General features: G+C 39.8%; 1 protein-coding gene across 1 annotated transcript in view; it reads left to right on the top strand.

The window, feature by feature from the left end:
- Positions 1 to 23,789, top strand: part of astn1 (astrotactin 1) — a 1,400,536-nt gene that overhangs the window by 430,575 nt on the left and 946,172 nt on the right. Inside the window, exon 5 of the mRNA XM_034183391.1 lies at positions 1,079 to 1,228. Coding sequence (XP_034039282.1) covers positions 1,079 to 1,228 — 150 coding nt within the window. The remainder of the gene's footprint in view (positions 1 to 1,078; positions 1,229 to 23,789) is intronic.

Genomic DNA, 23,789 nt, shown 5'->3' with positions numbered 1-23,789 from the left:
AAGATGAAAATTTCAGACCCCTCCATGATTTCTAAGTGGGAGAACTTGCAAAACCGCAGGGTGTTCAAATTTCCTCACCATATATATATATATATATATATATATATATATATATATATATATATATATATATATATATATACACATAGACTTTTGTAGAATCTTGAATATATTTGCTTTTGTCAGACTGAGTGACAGTTTAATTTGTATCACTTTTAGAAGCTGCATTCCCTCTCAGGATACCGCATTTTCTGGATTATAAACCACAAAATGCCAAAAAAAAAAAAAAAAAATGTCAAAAAGATGCCTCTTGCAGAGGAAAAACCATAGAAAGTCACACCGGAGTTTAAGCAGCAACATACTATAAGTTGCACTTTCTTTCTGTTACGAGCTCTTTAATTTGGGAATTTTCTACGTTGTTGTAGTGTATTTTTTATTACTGGCATTTAGTCATTTTATTATTTGAGTTTAGTTTTAGTGCTTTGATTCTTAGGAAATTGCTATTATTAATAATAACCTTGTGAATTTTCTGAGTATAAATTGAACCGGAGTATAAATCGCAGGTCCTCCCAAACTAGTAAAATAAAAAAATAAAAAAATAAAAAAATGCAAGTTATACTCTGGAAAATACAGTATGTTTTTGTTTTATGACTATGCTTTTAAATTGAAATAAAAATAACATTGCTTGGGGTGATGAAATACTGTAACAATACAAAAAAAAAAAATGTCATTCTCTTCAATAAACATGCTCTTGTTTCCATAAAATGTCACTTTTATCATTTTCAATCTTATACTCTTCTGAGAGTTAAACATGTTCACTATATTCTCTTCAAGACTTGTAATTGCATGCCAGCTTTTCTGACTTTATCGGACTAAAATTTCTCTTCAGAATGTAATTTTAACTTTTGGTTGACTCCTATGCTTTATGGTTCTGAATACACTTGTTTGCTTTTTATGCTTTCTCCATTCAGTCAGGAGTATTACATTTTTCCTCAGTCTATACTACTGCTGTTCTATAAGACTTTACCACAGTCTCTTTTTTTGGTGCCGTTTGTAATTGTGTGCCACTTCTCCACAGTGAGTGACAACACCAAGTTAGCTCTCATGAACAAATATAAGGACAACATCATAGCAACAAGCCCTATCGACAGCAACCACCAGCAGAATACCCTTCTTCCACACAACACCTCCACCAGCCAACGCAAGCGTCTCTCCAGCAACACCCGTGGTGAGTCATTCACTCCCATACATTTACCCTTTGGCACAGAAGAGAAGGAAATAGCTCACTTTTCACACTGTGGATTCCTCCTACCATTGATGGCAGAAAGAACAGTATCGTTCAGCTTCTGCAGGTTGTTGAATTTTTACATTTAGTGTACTCTGTATGCTGTGACTGCAGCTGGTTACATCTGTGTTACTGTTCTGTATTTTAGCATCAAATCAGTGTTTTCAAGATTTAAAAAGTGATTTTATTTTACTACCTTGGTCCTAAGAAAATGGTTTGATATTCACAAATTATCAATCAGTTTAAGTAAAACAATTTATATTTGATAATCATCAAATCAAAGAACCAAATACATTATAAATAATTATGATAAATACAAAACTGAGGTATGATCAGTATTGTGTATGACACATTTGAACTTTTGTTACTGTTATGTCTTTGTTTTTGTGAAGTAAGTTGTCGGTAACAATGTGCAGTATAAAAATGGTCGGCACAATCTGCTGTAGCTTCAGCCTACATCTTTCTCAGTCAATATATTGTTAATATATAATGGCTGAGCAGATCCTTGTCATTTGATTTGTGGGTTGTATGTCACATGACATAGATTATAGCTGCTGTATTTCATTCACGGTGCAATATTTAGCATGCAATTTTGATGATGTGTATGCCGATGTCTACCATACTCCGCCTACCAAATAAAGGGTACTGCTGAAGGTTGAAATACACACCAAGCCAGACTTAAACATTCTGAATCATACCATACCATGCTGTACCTACCCGGACCTCTCAGTTACTCTCACTTACAATGGCAGATAGTCGATGATGTTTTTGTCAGTGTTACGAGATGGACAATAATTTACTAAATTGGGTGATAGAATATAGTTTGGGTATTTTGCAAAGCATTATAAAGGCTCTGATGGTTTCTTGAAAAGCCAACATTTTTGACCTTATAGCTCAGTTTCTCACTGTAATATTACACAAATCCTACAGGGTTCCCTAATGAAAAACTGGGTGACTGTGCACACATAAGTAGTCCATCTCTGCTCATTTTTTCTCCTCAATAATGATAAAACAATATCTGGTTTGTACTTGTTACTGAGGCAAGGGGTAAAGGCAAATGCTACCATGCTCACAACTAGTGGTGGCCTATCTGGTTCACCATCTGCCACTTACAGCCAACATGAATACATACAGATAAAAACAAAAATTCCACAATATTGGCATTTTGCTGTGACACTGACAGAAAAGGTAAAGCATAAAAATACAAAATTGTCAATAAAAAGGATTTGTGCATTTAAAGTAAAATAGTAGTGTTTTGGTTTTAATTTATTTTTGACAAGCAAACGTCATTGTATCGCCATCTCAGTTTATCCTAGCTAAAAATATGGACCTTTTTTGCAGCTTTATAATCAAGCCTTCCTTGTGTATTAAAACCTTGAACATAAAAAAGAAACAGCAACAACAACAACAACAACAAACTTGTTTTTAGCAATTGGCTTGCATTAGTCAATTTTTCAAACATCTGTTTCATATTAGGGATTATTCATATTATTCATTGCCTTAAGTGGAATTAAAAAAGAACTTCAAGGTTATAGACAGTTTTCATTTAGGCTTTTTCTAAAATATTATTTCAAATTATGAGCCAATGTGCAAACTAAATTCTGAGTTACCAGTATTGTAAAACCCCATTCTCACTTTTACAGTTATGCATTCCGGAAGGTCACGGCCTATTGCCGTGACAAACTGTGGGTGAAAATCACAAATGCCCACAAATGTAATCTACCATGCAGTTTAATGATGTATAATGCCAGAGTTGTACAATGTGAGGTATGCATAAACAGCCATAGCATATCTGTAATATAATGATAGCACTACCTTGGTGCTTCTTGAAAACCTCCAGGTGATGTCATGGCATGTAAGACAATTTTGCTGACTCCACAGAAAAGCCAGGGATAACCAATGTATGACAAAGTTTTCAACTGAAAAGAAACAATTGGACATCTTAAAAATCTTGCCGTGGTTAAAACAAGACCGTGGCACAGTGGTCATCATGGACACCCTTCCAGTGGTGATGACCAAATAAGTCCTCAGGAAACATTTGGTGTTTTTTTTATGATGCCACTAGATGGCAGTCTCGTATCATAAAAAGAGTTGAAAGCAGATTCAATTCAATTCAATCAATTTTTTTATATAGCGCCAAATCACAACAAACAGTTGCCCCAAGGCGCTTTATATTGTAAGGCAAGGCCATACAATAATTATGTAAAACCCCAACGGTCAAAACGACCCCCTGTGAGCAAGCACTTGGCTACAGTGGGAAGGAAAAACTCCCTTTTAACAGGAAGAAACCTCCAGCAGAACCAGGCTCAGGGAGGGGCAGTCTTCTGCTGGGACTGGTTGGGGCTGAGGGAGAGAACCAGGAAAAAGACATGCTGTGGAGGGGAGCAGAGATCGATCACTAATGATTAAATGCAGAGTGGTGCATACAGAGCAAAAAGAGAAAGAAACAGTGCATCATGGGAACCCCCCAGCAGTCTACGTCTATAGCAGCATAACTAAGGGATGGTTCAGGGTCACCTGATCCAGCCCTAACTATAAGCTTTAGCAAAAAGGAAAGTTTTAAGCCTAATCTTAAAAGTAAAATCTTAAAAGTAGAGAGGGTGTCTGTCTCCCTGATCTGAATTGGGAGCAGGTTCCACAGGAGAGGAGCCTGAAAGCTGAAGGCTCTGCCTCCCATTCTACTCTTACAAACCCTAGGAACTACAAGTAAGCCTGCAGTCTGAGAGCGAAGCGCTCTATTGGGGTGATATGGTACTATGAGGTCCCTAAGATAAGATGGGACCTGATTATTCAAAACCTTATAAGTAAGAAGAAGAATTTTAAATTCTATTCTAGAATTAACAGGAAGCCAATGAAGAGAGGCCAATGAAGAGAGGCCAATACACTTTTGCACTTCAGTTTGCTTCCAACCTCAGAGGGCTCACTTAAAAAAATTTATTTTGCCATCACTCATTCCTAGACTCATTTAAAGCCTGGTTCACATGGCAGGATTTGGGTGTACAGTGTGTGGTGTTTAGCCACACGGTGAAGTCAACACACCACACATGAACAGGATTTCACACACGAACATTCCTAGGTCAGACAGGAAATCTCGCAAAATCTCTCGAGATTAAACGTGACTTCAGAGTAAAAAAACAGAGATAGTTTGTAGACTATTTAAAACATCGGGGGGGGGGGGGGGGATGACACATAAAGAAAAAGAAAAGGCATTCTTTAAAAGGAGTGGAGACAGCGCGACCACCGGACTTTCTGGTAAGTCATAACAGCTGTTTTGATTTTATTTTCCGCTCCATGTGTCTGTGACCTCACAGATTGGCTACACATCACATTCAGCAGGCTGCCTGCTTGTTTGTGGTCGGGGAACACAACACATGCTGCAATATCGGGCCAAGACAATCCAACATGTTGAATATCCACGATTTGCGATCGGAGCGCCACTGACGACCTTCCAGCAATATCTGATAAGATTATCTTTCACGTCATCACAATTATTGGAGCGCCCTTAAGATTGTTGGAAGGGGAAGATTGGGTCCGAGATCGGCCTAATTATCTTGGCGTGTGAAAAAGGCATTAGTTGTCAAAAGGTATGGGAAAAGTTTCAAACCGTGACCTTTTTGGGTACATATCAGTGAATGTGAGAACAGTGCTCTGTACCCCTATTTGCAGATGTGGACAAAAGTGTTTCTTTGTTTGTTATTAATGTTATTTATTCATTATTTATGCTGTATGAATGTGAATCCATTCCCATCTTATAATTTTACTGTGGTTCTGTTTACCAACATGCAGCAACTTTAATTTCTTTCAGACATATTTACCACCACGGTCATTAATCCTGCTTTTTCTAATTTTCACCTCAGTGTGCCCATGGGCGTCACTATGTATGACAGCAGCTGCACAACATGAGGTGAGGGGGTGGCCACAGCTGAAATGGAATTTCTTTATGATTAGCAAGAGTAAAAGAAGGAAATGACATTTTGCAAATGCCATTTTCAAAATTTTCCGTTGACCTCAGACCATAATTCTTTTTTTTTTCCTTCACACATGGCTGCAGAGATGCTTTAGCATCAACTCAATTAAGAACAGTTTGGTGTTGACTATGCAGAAATATCAGAGATAAATTACTCTTTGTACAGCAAAGTTTTGTGTTTCTTTACTGTCATGAAAGATGCAACCGTAAAGTTAAAACATGGCAAGATAAATGTGGCAGTGGTGTCTGTTTGTTGCAGAAATCTGCCTTTTTAATTAAGTTGCATCCCTAAACAGAAGAAATGTAACTTGACCATTTTGAAGTTTGGTGTCTTGGTTTAAAAGAGGCTGCAGTCTTTCTTTCTTTTCATCTTTATTTCTTCTTGGCAATTTCATTGTACACCTACACCCTCCTTGACATTCCTGAAAGCTCATAACACAGCAGCTGGAGGAAAACAACATTGTGGCAAATCCCTTTATCAGTAATAGAGGATGAGAACAACGAGTGTATGCCCCAAACATCGGCAAAATGTCACAAGGAACCATTAGCAGGTCCATGTTGTGGTGTTGGTATTGTATAGGCCTTTATGGCCATAAATCGTGTTACTTTGTTGTGGTGAACTGCAAACAACAGTCACCTCACCTGACTTCGGTTCCTCTGTGATGATGACCAGTTAGGTAACGCATAAGTCAAAATCAAGCAAATTCCCTCGCAATTGCCGCGCGCACACTGTCGCAACCCAGTGAGATACAACCCTCAATGTAGATGACTAGGGGCCAAATATTCTGCATTCACTAAAATGCGCCAACTTCTGTTTCCCAATTAACATAATAGAAATAGAAAATATGTCACATCCATATATTTTTGTCATTGGATTAAAAGTTTGCATAAATGTGATGATGTCCTTCTGGTATGTGTAGGTTTGCTTATTATTTTTTATCACCATCCCTTTGGCTGTCTGTACACTTCTTCCGGCAGTGCTGCATACATGATTTCATACTGCTGATTAAAAAGTCCTGATATCATTATTGTCCTGAAAGTGATTTCCAAACAATTGTTCAACTCTGTTGTTTGAGAACAGATGGAAGTGTGATGGTGCCAAATCAGGTGAGCATGGCAATGAGTAATTGAGTTCAAAGGTACAGACATATGTATTAGCCATAGCAAGGAGAGAGTTGGAAGGTGAGATGCATCCTTTTGAAGCAAGACAGATTTCCCAGATATTCTTCTCAGTAGCTGCTTCAACAAGGTGGCATAGTTCAAGTAATTTCTTGTGTAGCCTACAAACACAATCTTTTATCAATCTCTTATCTATTCCAAAAACACATTTTCCCAGCAAATGAAATGACAACCGTACTTAGAGATGTTGAAGTAAGGCCTATGTAGACCCTGAGGGCTGTTGGTGCTGGTGTGTGAAGCAGATGAGAGCCTATGACTGCCCTTGGACAGGATGGCAGTCCGACACAGGTTACTTCCCCAGCCAAGGACAGTACTCGATTTACAGCTGGGCAGACACATGAGGTGTCTTGTTGAAAGACACAGACAGGTAGTGTGACTGTGAATCGAACCCAAGTCTACATATTGGTAGCCCAGCTTCTTATCTGACTGAGCTTCCTGCTCTATGCTGTCGAAATGAAGCTTATTTTATGTCTGTCTATCTATCAATCGATCGTTCAATAGATAGACAGATATGCAGTCCATTTTCTATAAAAACAAAAGAAATAACGTATACATAAGTATTCACAGCCTTTGCCATGAAGCACAAAATTGAGCTCAGGTGCATCCTGTTTCCACTGATCATCCTTGAGATGTTTCTACGGCTTAATTGGAGTCCTTCTGGGGTAAATTCAGTTGATTGGACATGAATCGGAAAGGCACACACCTGTCATATAAGGAACCACAGTTGACAGTGCATGTCAGACCACAAACCAAGCATGAAGTTAAAGAAATTGTCTGGAGACCTCCAAGACAGGATTGTCTCGAGGCACAAATCTGGGGAAGGGAACAGAAACATTTCTGCTGCTTTGAAGGTCCCAATGAACACAGTGGCCTCCATCATCTGTAAAAGAAAGAAGTTTGGTTCCACCAGGACTTGCCAAAAGGCACCTGAAGGACTCTCAGACCATGAGAAAGAAAATTCTCTGGTCTGAAAAACAAAGATTGAACTCTTTGGATGCCAGGCATCATGTTTGGAGGAACCAGGCACCAGTGAAGCAGGGATGGTGGTGGTGGCAGCATCATGCTTTGGGGATGTTTTTCAGTGGCAAGAACTGGGAGACTAGTCAGGATTGAAGGAAAGATGAAGGCAGCAATGTACAGAGACATTCTGGATGAAAACCTGCTCCAGAGCACCCTTGACCTCAGACTGGGGCTACGGTTTGTCTTTCAGCAGGACAGTAACCCTAATCACACAGCCAAGATATCAAAGGAGTGGCTCCAGGACAATTCTCTGAATATCCTTGAGTGGTCCAGCAAGAGCTCAGACCTGAATCCGACTGAACATCTCTGGAGAGATCTGAAAATGGCTGTGCACCAACACTCCCCATCGAACCAGATGGATCTTGAGAGGTACTCCAAAGAGGAATGGGCAAAAATGCTCAAAGATGGATGCGCCAAGTTTGTTGCATCATATTCCAGAAGACATGATGCTGTAATTGCTGCATCAGCAAAGTATTGAGTACATATACTCTCAAAAAAGAACTTGCTCAGTGTACAGAATAAAATCATGTAAGGTATTTCCACCCAAGTAAAATGGGTTAACTTAGCCAGATGACTTCAAGCCAACTACATTTGTAAAGGTAAATGTAGACCTAAATGTAAATTTGTTGGGTCAACATGATGAATTTGAGTTGCAATTACTCAATTACTATGGTTCAGGCCAACGAGATTTGTAAAGGTAAATGTAACAAAAATAAATTAGGTCTTCCTTGTTTGCACCTGGGGTCACCACAGCAAATCTGAGGTGGATCTGTATGTTGAACTGGCACAGGTTTTATGCCAGATGACCTTCCTGACGTAACTCCACTTTACATGGAGAAATGTGGCAGGAGCGGGGTTTGAGCCGGGCACCTTCTGCAGTGAAACCAAGTACACTAACCACTCGGCCACTGCCCCTTTCCCTGTAAGAGTAAATGTAACACACTGATGTAATTTCCTTGGGCTATTCAGACTTGTTTGATATGATTGTGAGTTCCTTAATTTATTAGGGTAGTTACAAGTTAAAATGGTATAGTTACATGTCAACTTAACTTTGCTGTGTTGGATCAGCACAATTTATGCAGGTCCACCTTGGATTTGCTGTGGTGACCCCGAGCGCAAACAAGTGAGCAGCAAAAAGGACTTACTTTTTTTTTGTTACATTTACCCTTACAGATGTAGTTGGCCAGAACCATGGTAATTAAGTAACAGTAAGGCATATTCATCATGTTGACCCAACACATTTACATTTACAACCCCAATTCCAATGAAGTTGGGACATTGTGTAAAATGTAAATAAAAACAGAATACAATGATTTGCAAATCCTTTTTAACCTATATTCAATTGAATACACCACAAAGACAACCTATTTAATGTTCAAACTAATAAACTTTATTGTTTTTGAGCAAATATTTGCTCATTTTGAAATGGATGCCTGCAACACATTTCAAAAAAAGCTGGGACAGTGGTATGTTTGCCACTGTGTTACATTACCTTTCCTTCTAACAACACTCAATAAGCATTTGGGAACTGAGGAGAGTAATTGTTGAAGCTTTGTAGGTAGAATTCTTTCCCATACTTGCTTGATGTACAACTTCAGTTGTTCAACAGTCTGGGGTCTCCATTGTCGTATTTTGCGCTTCATAATGCACCACACATTTTCAGTGGGCAACAGGTCTGGACTGCAGACAGGTCAATTTACTACCCGCACTCTCTTGCTACGAATCCACTCTGTTGTTACACGTGCAGAATACAGCTTGGCATTGACATGCTGAAATAAGCAGGGACATCCCTGAAAAAGACATTGCTTGGATGACAGCATGTGTTGCTCCAAAACCTGGATGTACCTTTCAGCATTGATGGTGCCATCACAGATGTGTAAGTTGCCCATGATATGGGCACGAACACACCCCCATACCATCACAGATGCTGGCTTTTGAACTTTGTGCTGGTAACAATCTGGATGGTCTTTCTCCTCCTTTGTCCAGAGGACACAACGTCCATGGTTTCCAAAAACAATTTGAATTGTGGACTCATCAGACCACAGCACACTTTTCCACTTTGCATCTGTCCATTTCAAAATGAGCTCGGACCCAGAGAAGGCGGCTGCGTTTCTGGATGTTGTTGATGTATGGCTTTGGCTTTGCATGGTAGAGTTTTAACTTGCACTTGTAGATGTAGCGACGAACTGTGTTAACTGACAATGCTTTTCTGAAGTGTTCCTGAGCCCATGCGGTAAGATCCTTTACACAATGATGTTGGTTTTTAATGCAGTGCTGCCTGAGGGATTGAAGGTCACGAGCATTCAATGTTGGGTAGCAAACGTTGGAGCAACGCTGTCCAGTGGTGCATACGAGCACATGTGCCCCGTGCATGCATAGTGGCCATGTAGCGTATGCATACAAATACACACACACTGAGTGATCATTTCCTCATCAGCACTTTTTACCCACACACACACGCACATGAGGTCAGTGGGGCTGGGAAAAAAGGACGAGGGAAGGAGTGTTTGAATGGGACTGTGGGTGACCATATGGATGGAAAGGGAGGAACACAGTGCTCCGGTCCCATGTTTGTTTGCCTTGAAGACATTTTGAGATCAGGCAGTCTGCAGCGCCTTTTATGGCTGTCTGACAGCAGTCTCTGTCGTCTACATCAGTGATTCTCAACCGGGGTGCCGTGGGTATTTTTCATATTCGTGATTATTTTTCATATTCGCGATTACCGTGAATTATTTATTTTATCCACAAAGCATAAAATGACTCAGAATCTGACGTCAAACGTGCTGCAGCCACGCTCTCGTCTTAAGGCGGGACAATAACAAGGAGGCTGACGGCTGATTAAAACAGTGCCGTCTTCTTCAAAAGCCGTCTAAAATGCGGAACTGTCGGTGTGTGTGTCTGTGCCTGTGTGTGTGGACGCAGAGTTAACAGGCTGCAGACTGCGAGGGAGGGGGTGGGTGAGGGAGATTCCTGAATGCAGGCGCGACACGTTCAGTGCGCAGCGAGCGCGGAGCAGAGAGAGGATTTTAACCCGAGTGAACGTTAACAAAACGGAAACGTGAAGCTGCCTTTACTTCTCTCTGAACTTTCTCTAAAGGTGTGATTCTGCCGTTACCGTCCTGTTCACACCACGTGCGCATCGTATGCTGAATTTATGAGATCATGAGATGAAATAAACGGTCAAATATCTTTAAAAACATATTTAAAAAATGAGAATATATGAATTAACTGAGCCACAAAAAAAAAAAACAATGTTCAGATGCACAGATCACAAAAAGCAGGTGAGAACTCTGAACTTTAACAGCTGTTATTTTCCAAAGGTATTTATTTGTTCAATCTTGAGCTTAATGCAGTGTTTAAGCACAAAACGTGACTGATGAGGAGAAACAATTTCAGAAATGCAACAGAAACAACCACAAATCAGAAAAAGTTGGGACTGCATGTAAAATGAAGATAAAAATAAAAATGTTGCACCATTCCCAGTTTCTCCACTCACAGAAGCCAAACGTTCTTCCAGAGTTGTGTAATTATACTACAATAGTAGAATATAAAGAAGGGGAAAAAAAGAAAAAAAAATAGACAATATATTCGTCAATCGCAATTATTTGTCTGACAATTAATCGTCTCCAGAAATTCCTAATCGTGACAGCCCAACTTGAGATCAGAGCGCAAAATGCTTGAGGATTTTCGAAATGCGGTGTTTTCTGTATCGATTTTCTATTAATAATAATAAAAATAATGATATTTGGGTTTTGCGCAAAACCAGAGGTAATAGCATTATAATATTATTTTGGTTGGTGGTGTGCCGCAGGATTTTGTAAATATAAAAAGGGTGCCGCAGCTCAAAAAAGGTTGAAAATCACTGGTCTACATATGCTCTGGATGCAATCTGACAGGTGTGGACGAGGCAGTCTGTCTGCGCTCAGACACAGCTGGCCACGCCCCTTTTGCTCCCACCTGTGTCGGGTTATGACAATATTTGCCGTGTTGGGCATGCTTCTGGCAAATTCTTGCTATGTGTGATGGGGACCTTACAAATGGAATGGAAGTAAAATGAAGAAGTTAGAATGACTCAAATGAATTAATTTGTCTACTAACACCAAAACCTTCAAATTCTCCACATTGCATGTTACCTGCCTTATTTTGCTAAGATTTGGAGTCGGTCATACGTCTGTATCTGGTTGCCATGTAACCCGCGCTGTGGTCAGAAAGGGAGCATTAACACATGTACCCATGCAGTGTTCGTTTTTTGATCATTTGTGGCACTGTTGTATTCCTGAACATTTCTCTAACATCCATGAAGAGAGGCATTTGGAGATAATGGTTCATGGTTATTTATTTATTTCCTTATCTCTTTTATTGTATTTATTCTGTAATTACGGGTAGGCTGACTGTATAAATGAACTAATAAAGTAATATGAATCTGAATCTAAATAATGCATGTGAGAATAACAGTATCGCGATCATAAGGTAGACACATGTAGAAATAAAGCACAGTTGCCAGATGCTACAAAGTGAAAGTGTTCACTTAATGAATGCAACTAGAAGTTCTGCTGATTGCTAAAAATCCCTGATGTTAATGATGCATTGCATTCTGAGTTGAATTTTGTGATATGTGATATGGTAAATTAAGTTGGCACAATGTTTTTTTTTTTAATAACCCCTTTGAATGAATGAATGAATGAATGAATGAATGAATTTATTTGGCACACAAACTCAACAGTAACAAAAAAACTGATACACAAGACAATTCCACCGTGACATGTGTGACCAAAAGGGGGTGAGCAGAAGCAAAGCTTATAAACGCCCACCCCTTATATACATACAAACATACATATATACTCATTACCAACCCCAGAGCAAGCACACAGGCGACAGTGGTAAGAAAAAACTCCCTCCGATGTATTGAGGAAGAAACCTAAAGCAGACCAGACTCTAAGGGGTGACCCTCTGCTTGGGTCATGCTACAAACACATTTAACACAACACAAACTCAAGTCCCATCATCATAAACACCTCTAGTGTAGATACATATATATATACACATACCTACATACACACATACCACTCAACAAAAATATAAACGCAACACTTTTGGTTTTGCTCCCATTTTGTATGAGATGAACTCAAAGATCTAAAACTTTTTCCACATACACAATATCACCATTTCCCTCAAATATTGTTCACAAACCAGTCTAAATCTGTGATAGTGAGCACCTCTCCTTTGCTGAGATAATCCATCCCACCTCACAGGTGTGCCATATCAAGATGCTGATTAGACGCCATGATTAGTGCACAAGTGTGCCTTAGACTGCCCACAATAAAAGGCCACTCTGAAAGGTGCAGTTTTATCACACAGCACAATGCCACAGATGTTGCAAGATTTGAGGGAGCGTGCAATTGGCATGCTGACAGCAGGAATGTCAATCAGAGCTGTTGCTCGTGTATTGAATGTTCATTTCTCTACCATAAGCCGTCTCCAAAGGCATTTCAGAGAATTTGGCAGTACATCCAACCAGCCTCACAACCGCAGACCACGTGTAACCACACCAGCCCAGGACCTCCACATCCAGCATGTTCACCTCCAAGATCGTCTGAGACCAGCCACTCGGACAGCTGCTGAAACAATCGGTTTGCATAACCAAAGAATTTCTGCACAAACTGTCAGAAACCGTCTCAGGGAAGCTCATCTGCATGCTTGTCGTCCGCATCGGGGTCTCGACCTGACTCCAGTTCGTCATCGTAACCGACTTGAGTGGGCAAATGCTCATATTCGCTGGCGTTTGGCACGTTGGAGAGGTGTTCTCTTCACAGATGAATCCCGGTTCACACTGTTCAGGGCAGATGGCAGACAGTGTACCGTGATGAGATCCTGAGGCCCATTGTTGTGCCATACATCCAAGAACATCACCTCATGTTGCAGCAGGATAATGCACGGCCCCATGTTGCAAGGATCTGTACACAATTCTTGGAAGCTGAAAATGTCCCAGTTCTTGCATGGCCGGCATACTCACCGGACATGTCACCCATTGAGCATGTTTGGGATGCTCTGGACTGGCGTATACGACAGCGTGTACCAGTTCCTGCCAATATCCAGCAACTTCGCACAGCCATTGAAGAGGAGTGGACCAACATTCCACAGGCCACAATTGACAACCTGATCAACTCTATGTGAAGGAGATGTGTTGCACTGCATGAGGCACATGGTGGTCACACCAGATACTGACTGGTATCCCCCCCCAATAAAACAAAACTGCACCTTTCAGAGTGGCCTTTTATTGTGGGCAGTCTAAGGCACACCTGTGCACTAATCATGGTGTCTAATCAGCATCTTGATATGGCACACCTGTGAGGTGGGATGGATTATCTCAGCAAAGGAGAGGTGCTCACTATCACAGATTTAGACTGGTTTGTGAACAATATTTGATGGAAATGGTGATATTGTGTATGTGGAAAAAGTTTTAGATCTTTGAGTTCATCTCATACAAAATGGGAGCAAAACCAAAAGTGTTACGTTTATATTTTTGTTGAGTGTACATATGCAATGCGTGTTATTTTATAGTACATATTTACAAGATAGAAAAACAAAGTGCACACAACTAAACAATGATCAACAAAACACCCTAACCCTCAACACCCTTCCTCCTCCTTATACCTAGAAAAAACCATGTACCTATACCGCTGCTTAAACTGGTTCATGCTTGGACATTGCTTGAGCTCCACCCTCACTCCACAAACAGAAATACAAAAACCTTTTAATGTTGTATGTGCCCACTGATGTTTTAAGTTAAACTCCCCCCTCAGATTATAATCCCCTACTCTATTAAAGAACATGTTTTTAATATTTAAAGGAAGTAAATTGTTTATTGCTTTATACACGATTTGTACTGATTGAAAATGAACCAGATCGGTAAATTTTAAATTTTTTGAATTTAAGAATAGTGAATTTATGTGGTCTCTATAACCAATATTATGAATTATTGTTATAGCTCTTTTCTGCAGTATGAATAATGGTTGTGTTGTACATTTAGAATTATTGCCCTAGACCTCTGTACAATAGTGTAAATATGGGGTAGATCAGTGAGCAATAGAGAATGCGGAGTGAGTTGTGATCCAGAATGTATTTAACTTTGTTCAGAACTGAAATGCTTCTTGACAGTTTGCTCTGTATATGTTTTATATGAGACTTCCAGTTTATTTTATCATCAATTATCACCCCAAGAAACTTAGTTTCATATACTCTTTCAATATCCACCCCTGTACTTGTATGGCTTTATTACAATTGCCAAATAACATATATTTTGTTTTATTAAAGTTTAATGATAATTTATTTCTGTCAAACCACATTTTCAGCTTTCCCATTTCTGTAGTGATGTTCCGTAGTAGTTTCTGCAAATCCCCCCCAGAACAAAAAATACTTGTGTCATCTGCAAATAATACTAATTTTATATCTTTGACACATTAAAAATATCATTTATATAAAGTAAAAAGAGTTTCGGACCCAATACTGACCCCTGTGGGACACCACAACCAATGTCCAAGCATGATGATGTATATTCCCCCAACTTTACAAATTGTTTTCTGTTACTCAAATAACTTCTCACCCAGTGCAACATTAATCCCCTGATCCCATACCGTTCAAGTTTATTAATATATCATGATTGATTGTGTCGAAAGCTTTTTTAAGGTCTATGAATATTCCAACTGAATGTAATTTATGATCTATGGCATTTGTGATCTCCTCAACTGATTCTATTAATGCCAGTGATGTTGAACTATTTGCTCTAAATCCATATTGACTGTCAATAAGTAATTTATGTTTGTTTATAAATTTATCTAATCGATTGTTGAATAATTTTTCTAATATTTTGGAAAATTGTGGAAGCAACGAAACAGGCCTATAATTTGTGAAGTGGTGTCTATCCCCAGTCTTATACAGCAGTACAACTTTGGCTATTTTCATTTCATTGAGAAATTTACCAGTTTGAAATGACAAATTACAAATATATGTTAATGGTTCTGAAATCCCTTCAATGACCTGTTTTACAACTATCATGTCAATTTCATTTAAATCAGTAGATGTTTTGTATTTGCAATTGTTAACAATATCTATGATTTCTTTTTCTTCCACTGCTGTGAAGAACATTGATTATACAGACCTTTGTCTGTATATTTCAGTTTTGTATGAGACTCGGGCAGCTTATCCAGTTAAGAACACACACACACACACACACACACACACACACACACACACACACACACACACACACACACACACACACATATATATATATACAATTTAATTATAGAAGACAAACACATATAAAGTTTAACAAACCACAGTAATGCAATAAATGCATTACTGCACTTGAGTCAGGCTTACTATAAAAGTCTAATGACATTTATTCTGAAATGGCTGAGTTGGAATTACTTTAAAAGATCCATGCAAATTCTGATCTTATTTTTTTTATTATTTTTTTTTAGTTGAGTCTGTATTATTTTTTTATTGTTTACAGTGTCTAGGGGGTGAGAACCTACGTAAACACTGCAAGGATTGTTTTCTTCTCTTCCTACTTTGCAAAATCAGCAAATAAGCCAGACGTGCTTCCAAATACTTGAGGTTCCTCCAAAGCCTTCAGTCTGGAGCACATATGATTAGAAGTCATAAGGTCTGACGCCCACTGAGTGAAAATCTTTTGCAATTCTAAGTTTTTTTTTTTTTTTTAACACATATTTCTGAGAATTCCTGCTGGGTATTTTTGTGATTGGTCAGTATGCACTCACCTTACAAGATGTCAGGTACATTTTCTTATCTGCCTCTGAAAACTATTTTATTTCTTGGATACTAAAGTTGCTGTTGCCCTTGGAAACACCTAGTTATGTTCCAGAGTAGAACATTACATTATAAGAAGTACTTTACTTTCTTTCCTGTCTAAAACTCACAGGGTTCTGAAAGCTCATATATATTCATGGCCTGATTTTAATGGATTACTAAAAGCTTTCTTATCATAATTTGCCTCTGACATACTCATTGACATCCTCACTGATTGTTTCTCCACACTGCTGTAGTCACTTGGGCAGTGAATGTTCTGCTTTGTTAGGAGCCTCTCTACTGAGAGAGAGAGTGCCAGATTGTCTCATACCACTGTGTTGACACCATCAGCACTGTCTGTTCAGTTTTCCTGATTCTGAACCCTGTCTGCCCAGTTTGTGTTTTGTCTTCTGCCTGCAGTTGACTTTCAGCCTGATTATTCTGACCTTGAGATCTGACTGACTGAATGATTTGTCTGCCACCTCTGGAATTTCTGGTAATGACTTTGGCCTATATTTTGAGTGCCACATCCAGTTTTCTGAATGGCGGGAGCATTATGTTTCATTCTGGAAGTCCAGTTACAGTGAATAATAGGAATGGGGACAAAAAATAAATTTTTCCATGCATCGTGATTCAGACATGGATGATTAAGAATTGATTCACAAATGTTAGTCATTGATTTTATAATCATTAATTGCGGGGAGTTGTAACATGGCTGCTGGCCTTTTCAATAAGTCACTTTTCACATCACTTGTACAAACCTGTGTTTCTGGTTTCACTGAAGTAATTTTTAACTGGTAATGTTCTTTTATTGAAGTACCATATTTTCCGGTTCATAAGTTTATTTTTTTTAATAATTTGGGAACTCCTCCGACTTATACTCTGGTGTCACTTACATACCTAAAAATCATACATTCATCATGAACAATAATAGTTCTAATGACTATTTATATATAGATGAGGCCAAAATTGTCATCCCCCCATGAAATTTAATGTTTTTTTTTTTCTTTTCCAAAATTCTTCCTAGTGTTTTTTTTAACAGAGCAGGTAATTTTAAACGCAGCATTTCTAAACAGCTTAGTTTTTGTATCCTAGTATTTTGGATGCTTACGTTATTTTACTTTGAACACAGAAACAAATAATTCACAAAAACCAGAAACTACTAGGTTCAAAATTATTACCCACTTAAGAACTGACCTTTTGTTGAACAATAGCACAAACCTCACAATGCTCAAGGTTAGAAAAACAACTAAAATTTAGGGTTATCTGCCAATGTTGTTATTATAAATACTTCAGTAAGGGTTTGAGTATTCACTTGAGAAAGCATCATGCCAAAAAACAAAATAAATTACTTTCGACTTGAGAAAATTACTAAAAGTGGGAGAAGGAAGTGCAAAACAATTGGAGTGAGAAGTATCAAGAAATTCAAAGAGCCACACATTACAGAACAAGCCTGGCAAAAAGTCTAAAGACTCCAGAACAACTGCCAAGACAGGCATGAATGACTTAGCCAAGTCAGAAATTGTAGTCTCACAGCAGACAACCACTGAAGCCCTGGACAGTAATGAAATGTGAGGTTGTAGACCAAGAAAAAAAAAAGTCCACTTCTGCAGAGGAGACATCTTCAAGCCAGACTGAAGTATGCTAAGGACAACCTGGAGAAAGGAAGTGTGTCCTTTGGTCAAATGAGATGAAATTAAAGTTCTTTGGCCATAGAAATGTAGCTTATATTTGGAGAAAAAATGGGAGAGGCGTGTAACCCAGAGAACACTGTCCCCACAGCATTTTTAACTGTGAATTTCCTCAATTTGGAAAGGAATCGTGAAGAAAGAACGATATGTGATGAATTTGAAAGAAAAGCTCAATCAGTCAGTAGAAAAACTGGGTCTGGGTGTTTGCTTTGTCTTCCAACATGACAATGATCCAAATGATCCATTGAAAATATGTGGGGTGAGCTGAAGACCAAAGTCCGTGCCACAATACCATCAGTTCTGGAGAAGCTTCAGAGATTCAGCAAAAAGAATGGGCTGGGATTCTTCAGAGGACATGTTTGAGATCTTCTGAAAACTACAACAAATTATTCCAGGCTGTTATCCAGCAAAAACGATACACAATTGACTATTAGCATCAGTGGAGCTAATAATTTTGATCCTGGTAGTTTTTGATTTTTATTAAATTATTTTGTTTCTATGTGCAAAGTTAAATAAACATCCAAAATAAAACTAGGATGTTTTGAAATGCTGTGTCGAAAATTCCTTAGTCTGTTAAAAAAACAAAAAACACTGAAGAAAATTTTTTGAAGAAAATGTTGAATTTTAAAGGGGGGCTAATAATTTTTGCCTCATCTGTCAGACTTTCACAGGAATTAAAGCACTAAACAAAATAAATTCTAGTAATGAAAAATAAAGCCCCCGTCACACATAGCCAGAATGTGCAGGAAGCACCCAACATGGCAAAAATGGTCATAATCCGGATGCAGTCGGGAGAAAAGAGGTGTGGTCAACCATGTCAGAATGCAGACAGACTGCCTCATCCACACCTGTCAGATTGCATCCAAAGTGTATGTAGACGACACAGACTGCTGTCAGAGGGCTAAAAAGGCACTGAAGACTGCCCAATGTCCAATTGTCTGGATGGCATACACACGACTGAGTAGGAGGCAGCGCTGTGTTCCTCCGTTTGCACAGGAAAGGTGTTGCTGACCGAATGGTCCGCCCCTAAAAATCTGTCCGCTTTTTGCATCTGCGCATGCGTCATTTCGGACCACAGCAGCACGTCTGAGACGGAGTCTCTTTACCCAAAGCAATCAAATGGATTAATGGGATTATTAACCATCAGATTATAATGGTAAAACCTCTTAAATCATTCTAACATCAGTTTTAAGCAGAAACGAGGCCTTTTTATGCAGAAACTCGCTGAAATTCCATGATGCTTTGAAATGACCGATGCGCAGTGAACGCATCAGCTACCAGTTCATTTAGCCGTGGCGCTCTGACCACCTTTTATCTTGAAATAATGCTGAATTTATGTGGAAATGATTGTTGTACAAAAGCTTCAGATACCTGTCGCTGAGATAGATGATGACTAGAGTGCAGTTTGAAGCAGAAACGAGGTGTTAATCCGTGAACCGCGTCATCAAGGGGGACTGATTTTTAGGGAGCTCGTTCAGTTGGCGACACCGGTACTGGACATCAAAGAACAACCAACGTATGGACTGGACTCATGCCATATGTGGCCACGCCGTCATCGGTGCAGTCACCCACTCCCATTCAATCACAACTTCACTTGTCCTCTTTTTCCCAGGCTCATTGACCTCACGTGCATGTGTGTGCGTAGAAGTGCTGACATGAGGAAATGATCGCTCAGTGTGTGTGTGTGTGTGTGTGTGTTTGTTTTCATAACGACTGCATAAGCCGCTACGTGCATGCACATTGCGCCCGCGTACACACATGCAGCAAACTTTTGCTCAGAGTCAAAGGATGCCTTTGCTTAAAAGTCTGCAGTGAGCTTTCCCACTATTCATCAGATGCAGACTTTCCAGCAAACTTTAATTTCTTGTTTGTTTGTTTTTTTTCCCCACAACACAACTCTATATTGTGATTTCTGGTTGGATTATCACATGGGATTTATTTATGACGTCGTCATTTCCAGCACTCTACCACAGGCTGTGTGCTCCTGATGCACTGTGCTGCGAAATGCTCCTGTAGGTGAGATTTAATGTTTCATATGTTGTCGTGGTGAAACAGTTCCACGTCATATGTCCGACAGAATTAAATGTGTTCAAGCAGTAAATTGTATATTACAACTGTGAGAACCGTTCAACTCTGAGCCTCTGTCGTGATGTGTGACAGCGTGCGCACCTGCCAACCAGCCGCCGTGGTGTTGCAGATCTGATGGGCACAATATTTCACAATATTTATGTTGCCCATGGGGAGGAATATTATCTGTACTGTAAGGTCTATTATGGATATAACAGCCTGTCCAGATATGCAGCGCCATGCTCTGTGCCACACTTTGACCTGCAGTGGACACAGTGCTTTTGGTTTGTTTGCACTGTGTTCACATCCCCTGCACATGGATGGCTGCATGCCACAACAGTTCCTTTGCACTCCTACCAGCTGCATGTCCTCTCTCACCACATCCATAAACCTTCTCTTTTGCCTCCCTCTTCTTCTCCTGATGGCTCCATCCTCAGCATCCTTCTGCCTATATACCCTGGCCTCTCTGAGTTTGTCTCCAAAATGTCCCACCTGAGCTGTCCCCTTGATATGTTCATTCCTAATCCTGTCCATTCTTCTCACTCCCAAAGAGAATCACAACATCTTCAGCTATGCCACCTCCAACTCTGCCTACTGTCTTTTTGTTAGTGCCACCATCTGTAAGCTGTACAACATAGCTGGTCTGCTGTGTACTGGTATACTATCTTGTAGACCTCTCCCTTCACTCTTGCACATATTCTTCAGTCACAAATCATTCATGACACCTTTCTCCACCCTGCCTGCACTCTCTTCTTTACCTCTTTGCCACACTCACCATTACTTTGGGCAGTTGACCCCAAATATTTAAACTCATCTACTTTCACCACCTCTGCTCCTTGTAACTGCACTATTCCACTGGACTCCCTTTCAGTCATACTGTACACATGTACTCAGTCTTGCTCTGACTGACTTTCCTTATCCTTCTATCCAGAGCACATCTTCACATCTACAGGCTAGACTCAACCAGCTGTCTGCTCTCACGGCAGATCACAATGTCTTCTGCAAACGTTACAGTCCACAGAGATTCCTATCTGATCTCATCCATCAACCTGTCCATCACCACTGCAAACAAGACAGGACTCCGAGCTGATCCTTGGTGTAATCTCACCTACACCTTCAATGAATACCTCTACCACTACCCTCACATACTTCTTTGTCACTCCAGACTTCCTCTTACAATACCACAAGTCATCTCTTGGCACCCTGTCATAAGCTTTCCCTAAATCCACAGACAATGTAAGTCCTTTTGGCCTCTGTACCGCTACATCAGTACTCTCAGAGCAAACACTGTATCTGTAGTGCTCTTTCTCAGCATAAAGCTATAGTGCTGCTCACAGATTACTATGCCTAGCTACTACTACCCTTTCTCATAACTTAATTCTGTGGCTGATCATCTTGATGCCTCAGTAGTTACTGCAGTTCTGCACATCACCCTTGTTCTTAAAAACAGGAACTAGCGCACTTTGTCTCCACTCCTCAGGCCATTCATCTCACAACCTACCTGTAGGGCATATGCACTGATGATATTCATCACCCCTTCAGTTTTCAACTTCACACTCATCACCCTATCAGACACTTGCTTAGCCTCAACACACTCTTAACAAACACTTCCATTAAAATGAACTTAACACCATTTCTTTTCCTATCCACACCATGATACAACAACTTGAACCCACCACCAGTGCTCTTGCACACACCATATGCCTACCTTTCTCCGCTCCATCATGTCGGCCAGCTCTCTCCCTTTACCAGTCATAGTGACAACATTCAAAGTCCTGATTCTCTCTCCCACTCCTTTCCTCTTCTCCCGCTGTCTGAGGACAGATTTTACTCCTCTTCTTCTTCGCCCAGCAGTTGCCCAATTTCTGCTGGCACCCTGTCGGGCAACAGCACCAGTGGCAGTCATTGTTAACCTGAGCCTTGACTGATCTGGTATGGAAATTTGATTTGTACTCTGCATGGTTATGTTGGCTTGTTTTACACTGGATGCCCTTCCTGACACAACCCTTCTCACTTATCTGAACTTGGAACTGGCACTCAGAATATACTGGCTGCACACCCCATGTGGCTGAGTTATACTGTAACAATGCATAAAAATCCCAAATTAAAGATCTGATAATACAAAAGAAAAGATGCAATTTATACTCCAGTGTGACTTATACTCAAGTGCGATATGAGGTTCATTCAAAAAGTGTCTTATACTTGAGTTTAGTTCAGATTGTATGTTACATACATAGCCCTGTGAAAGTTTTTTTTTTCTCTCTCTGTGGTGTACATAGATTCTCATGAGAGATGAAATGCCTGTGGCAAATTGAACCGAAGTGTTGTGAGGAAAAAGCATCATGAATTCTGCCCTGAATGGAATTTGATGGTAGTATGAGAATGTGTTTTTTGATATATGAAGTGAAAAAAATAAAAAAAGAGGTAGTCCTGTCCTGTCACAACCAGTTCTACTTTTCTCCAGTACAAACAAGAACAAAACAATTTCCCCAAAACCTGATTTCTTCTGTCTGTTTTCATTTGTGGCCCATGTGGTACTGTACATGCAACTAATAAAGCTCCACAGTCATATCCTATGTAGCAATGTAACCATGCTGTACATGCATAGTGTGGCATATACAGCATTTCAGGCATGAATGAAATTCAAATTCTAAAGCCAAATCTGAGAGAGAAAGAGAGGGAGAGAGAGAGAGAAACCTTTTTTGAAGTCACCCTCAAGTGGGCAGTCAAAGAATTGCAACTTCTTGTACTTCTGGTAGGGCTTCATCTGAGCCCTTCGAAGTTTCCTGCTTGGACCTGACTCACACACTTTTCCACACAAAGCCATGAAGAGGTATAAATAATTCTTAAATGGGGACAGCGACCATTGTGACTGTGCCATATTAACCCTCTGGGCCCGATGCTGTCGTAGACGACGGCGGAGACCAAGCTTTACTAAATTATAAATAACTTTTTAATGATATGAGATAGAAACTTATTTTTTTCTGAAAAGTTAACTCCGCAGACTTTCGAGCCAGCCATCCACCGTCTTTGTACTCCTCATAGAAGAATTGGTTCACCGTCACATGGTTTTCCAAAATCCAATCGTAGGGCAGATTTACCTCATGTGATAAACCAAAGATTGTTTTTAGGAGTGAAGTGTTACTAGTTGGCCCGTTTGAATAGCCCCCTGGCTGCTGGCTCAAATGCGCCCATCAGTGAAAGTGAGCAGACGGAGCAGACGGAGGCCCTCTGATGACAATCTCAGGTGCTCAAACAAAGAGTGTGTGAGTATCAGGATTGCTCCACTAGTTTGCCTGTGAATGTTATTGGATAAGCCTGTGGCAAGCTCTCTCGCTCCGGCGTAAAGCACTGTTTACCATATCAATGAAGCGTGGGGAGGGGCCTCGCTCCAGAGTGTGAATGGTCCTCGAAGTGTGAAAGCTGCTTTCACAGTGCAGCCACAGTCAACACACACAGTCAACTTTATAGTAGAAGTTTGTGATGTGACCTATGTGTAATAGCAGACAGAAGTTGCTTTGAGATGAAGACAAACAAAACACATAGACCGTTTTGTATATATTGTTCAAAATGTGCATTTGTGTTTATTGTTTGAACATTTTTGTTGCACAGTCTTTTACACAAGAGCCCAAATTACCTTTATAAAGTGTCAAAACAGTTGTTTATTATAGTTTGCTGTGTGTTTTGAATAAATGTGTGTGGAAAATAATTTCTGCTTTACTTTTCCCTTTCTTATTTCTGATTGTAAACCCTTATTACACTTATAAAA

The sequence above is a fragment of the Thalassophryne amazonica genome, chromosome 12, assembly GCF_902500255.1.
Source record: "Thalassophryne amazonica chromosome 12, fThaAma1.1, whole genome shotgun sequence".
NCBI lineage: Eukaryota > Metazoa > Chordata > Actinopteri > Batrachoidiformes > Batrachoididae > Thalassophryne > Thalassophryne amazonica.
Note: the sequence above shows the minus strand (reverse complement) of the source record. Positions and strands in the feature narration are given on the sequence as shown.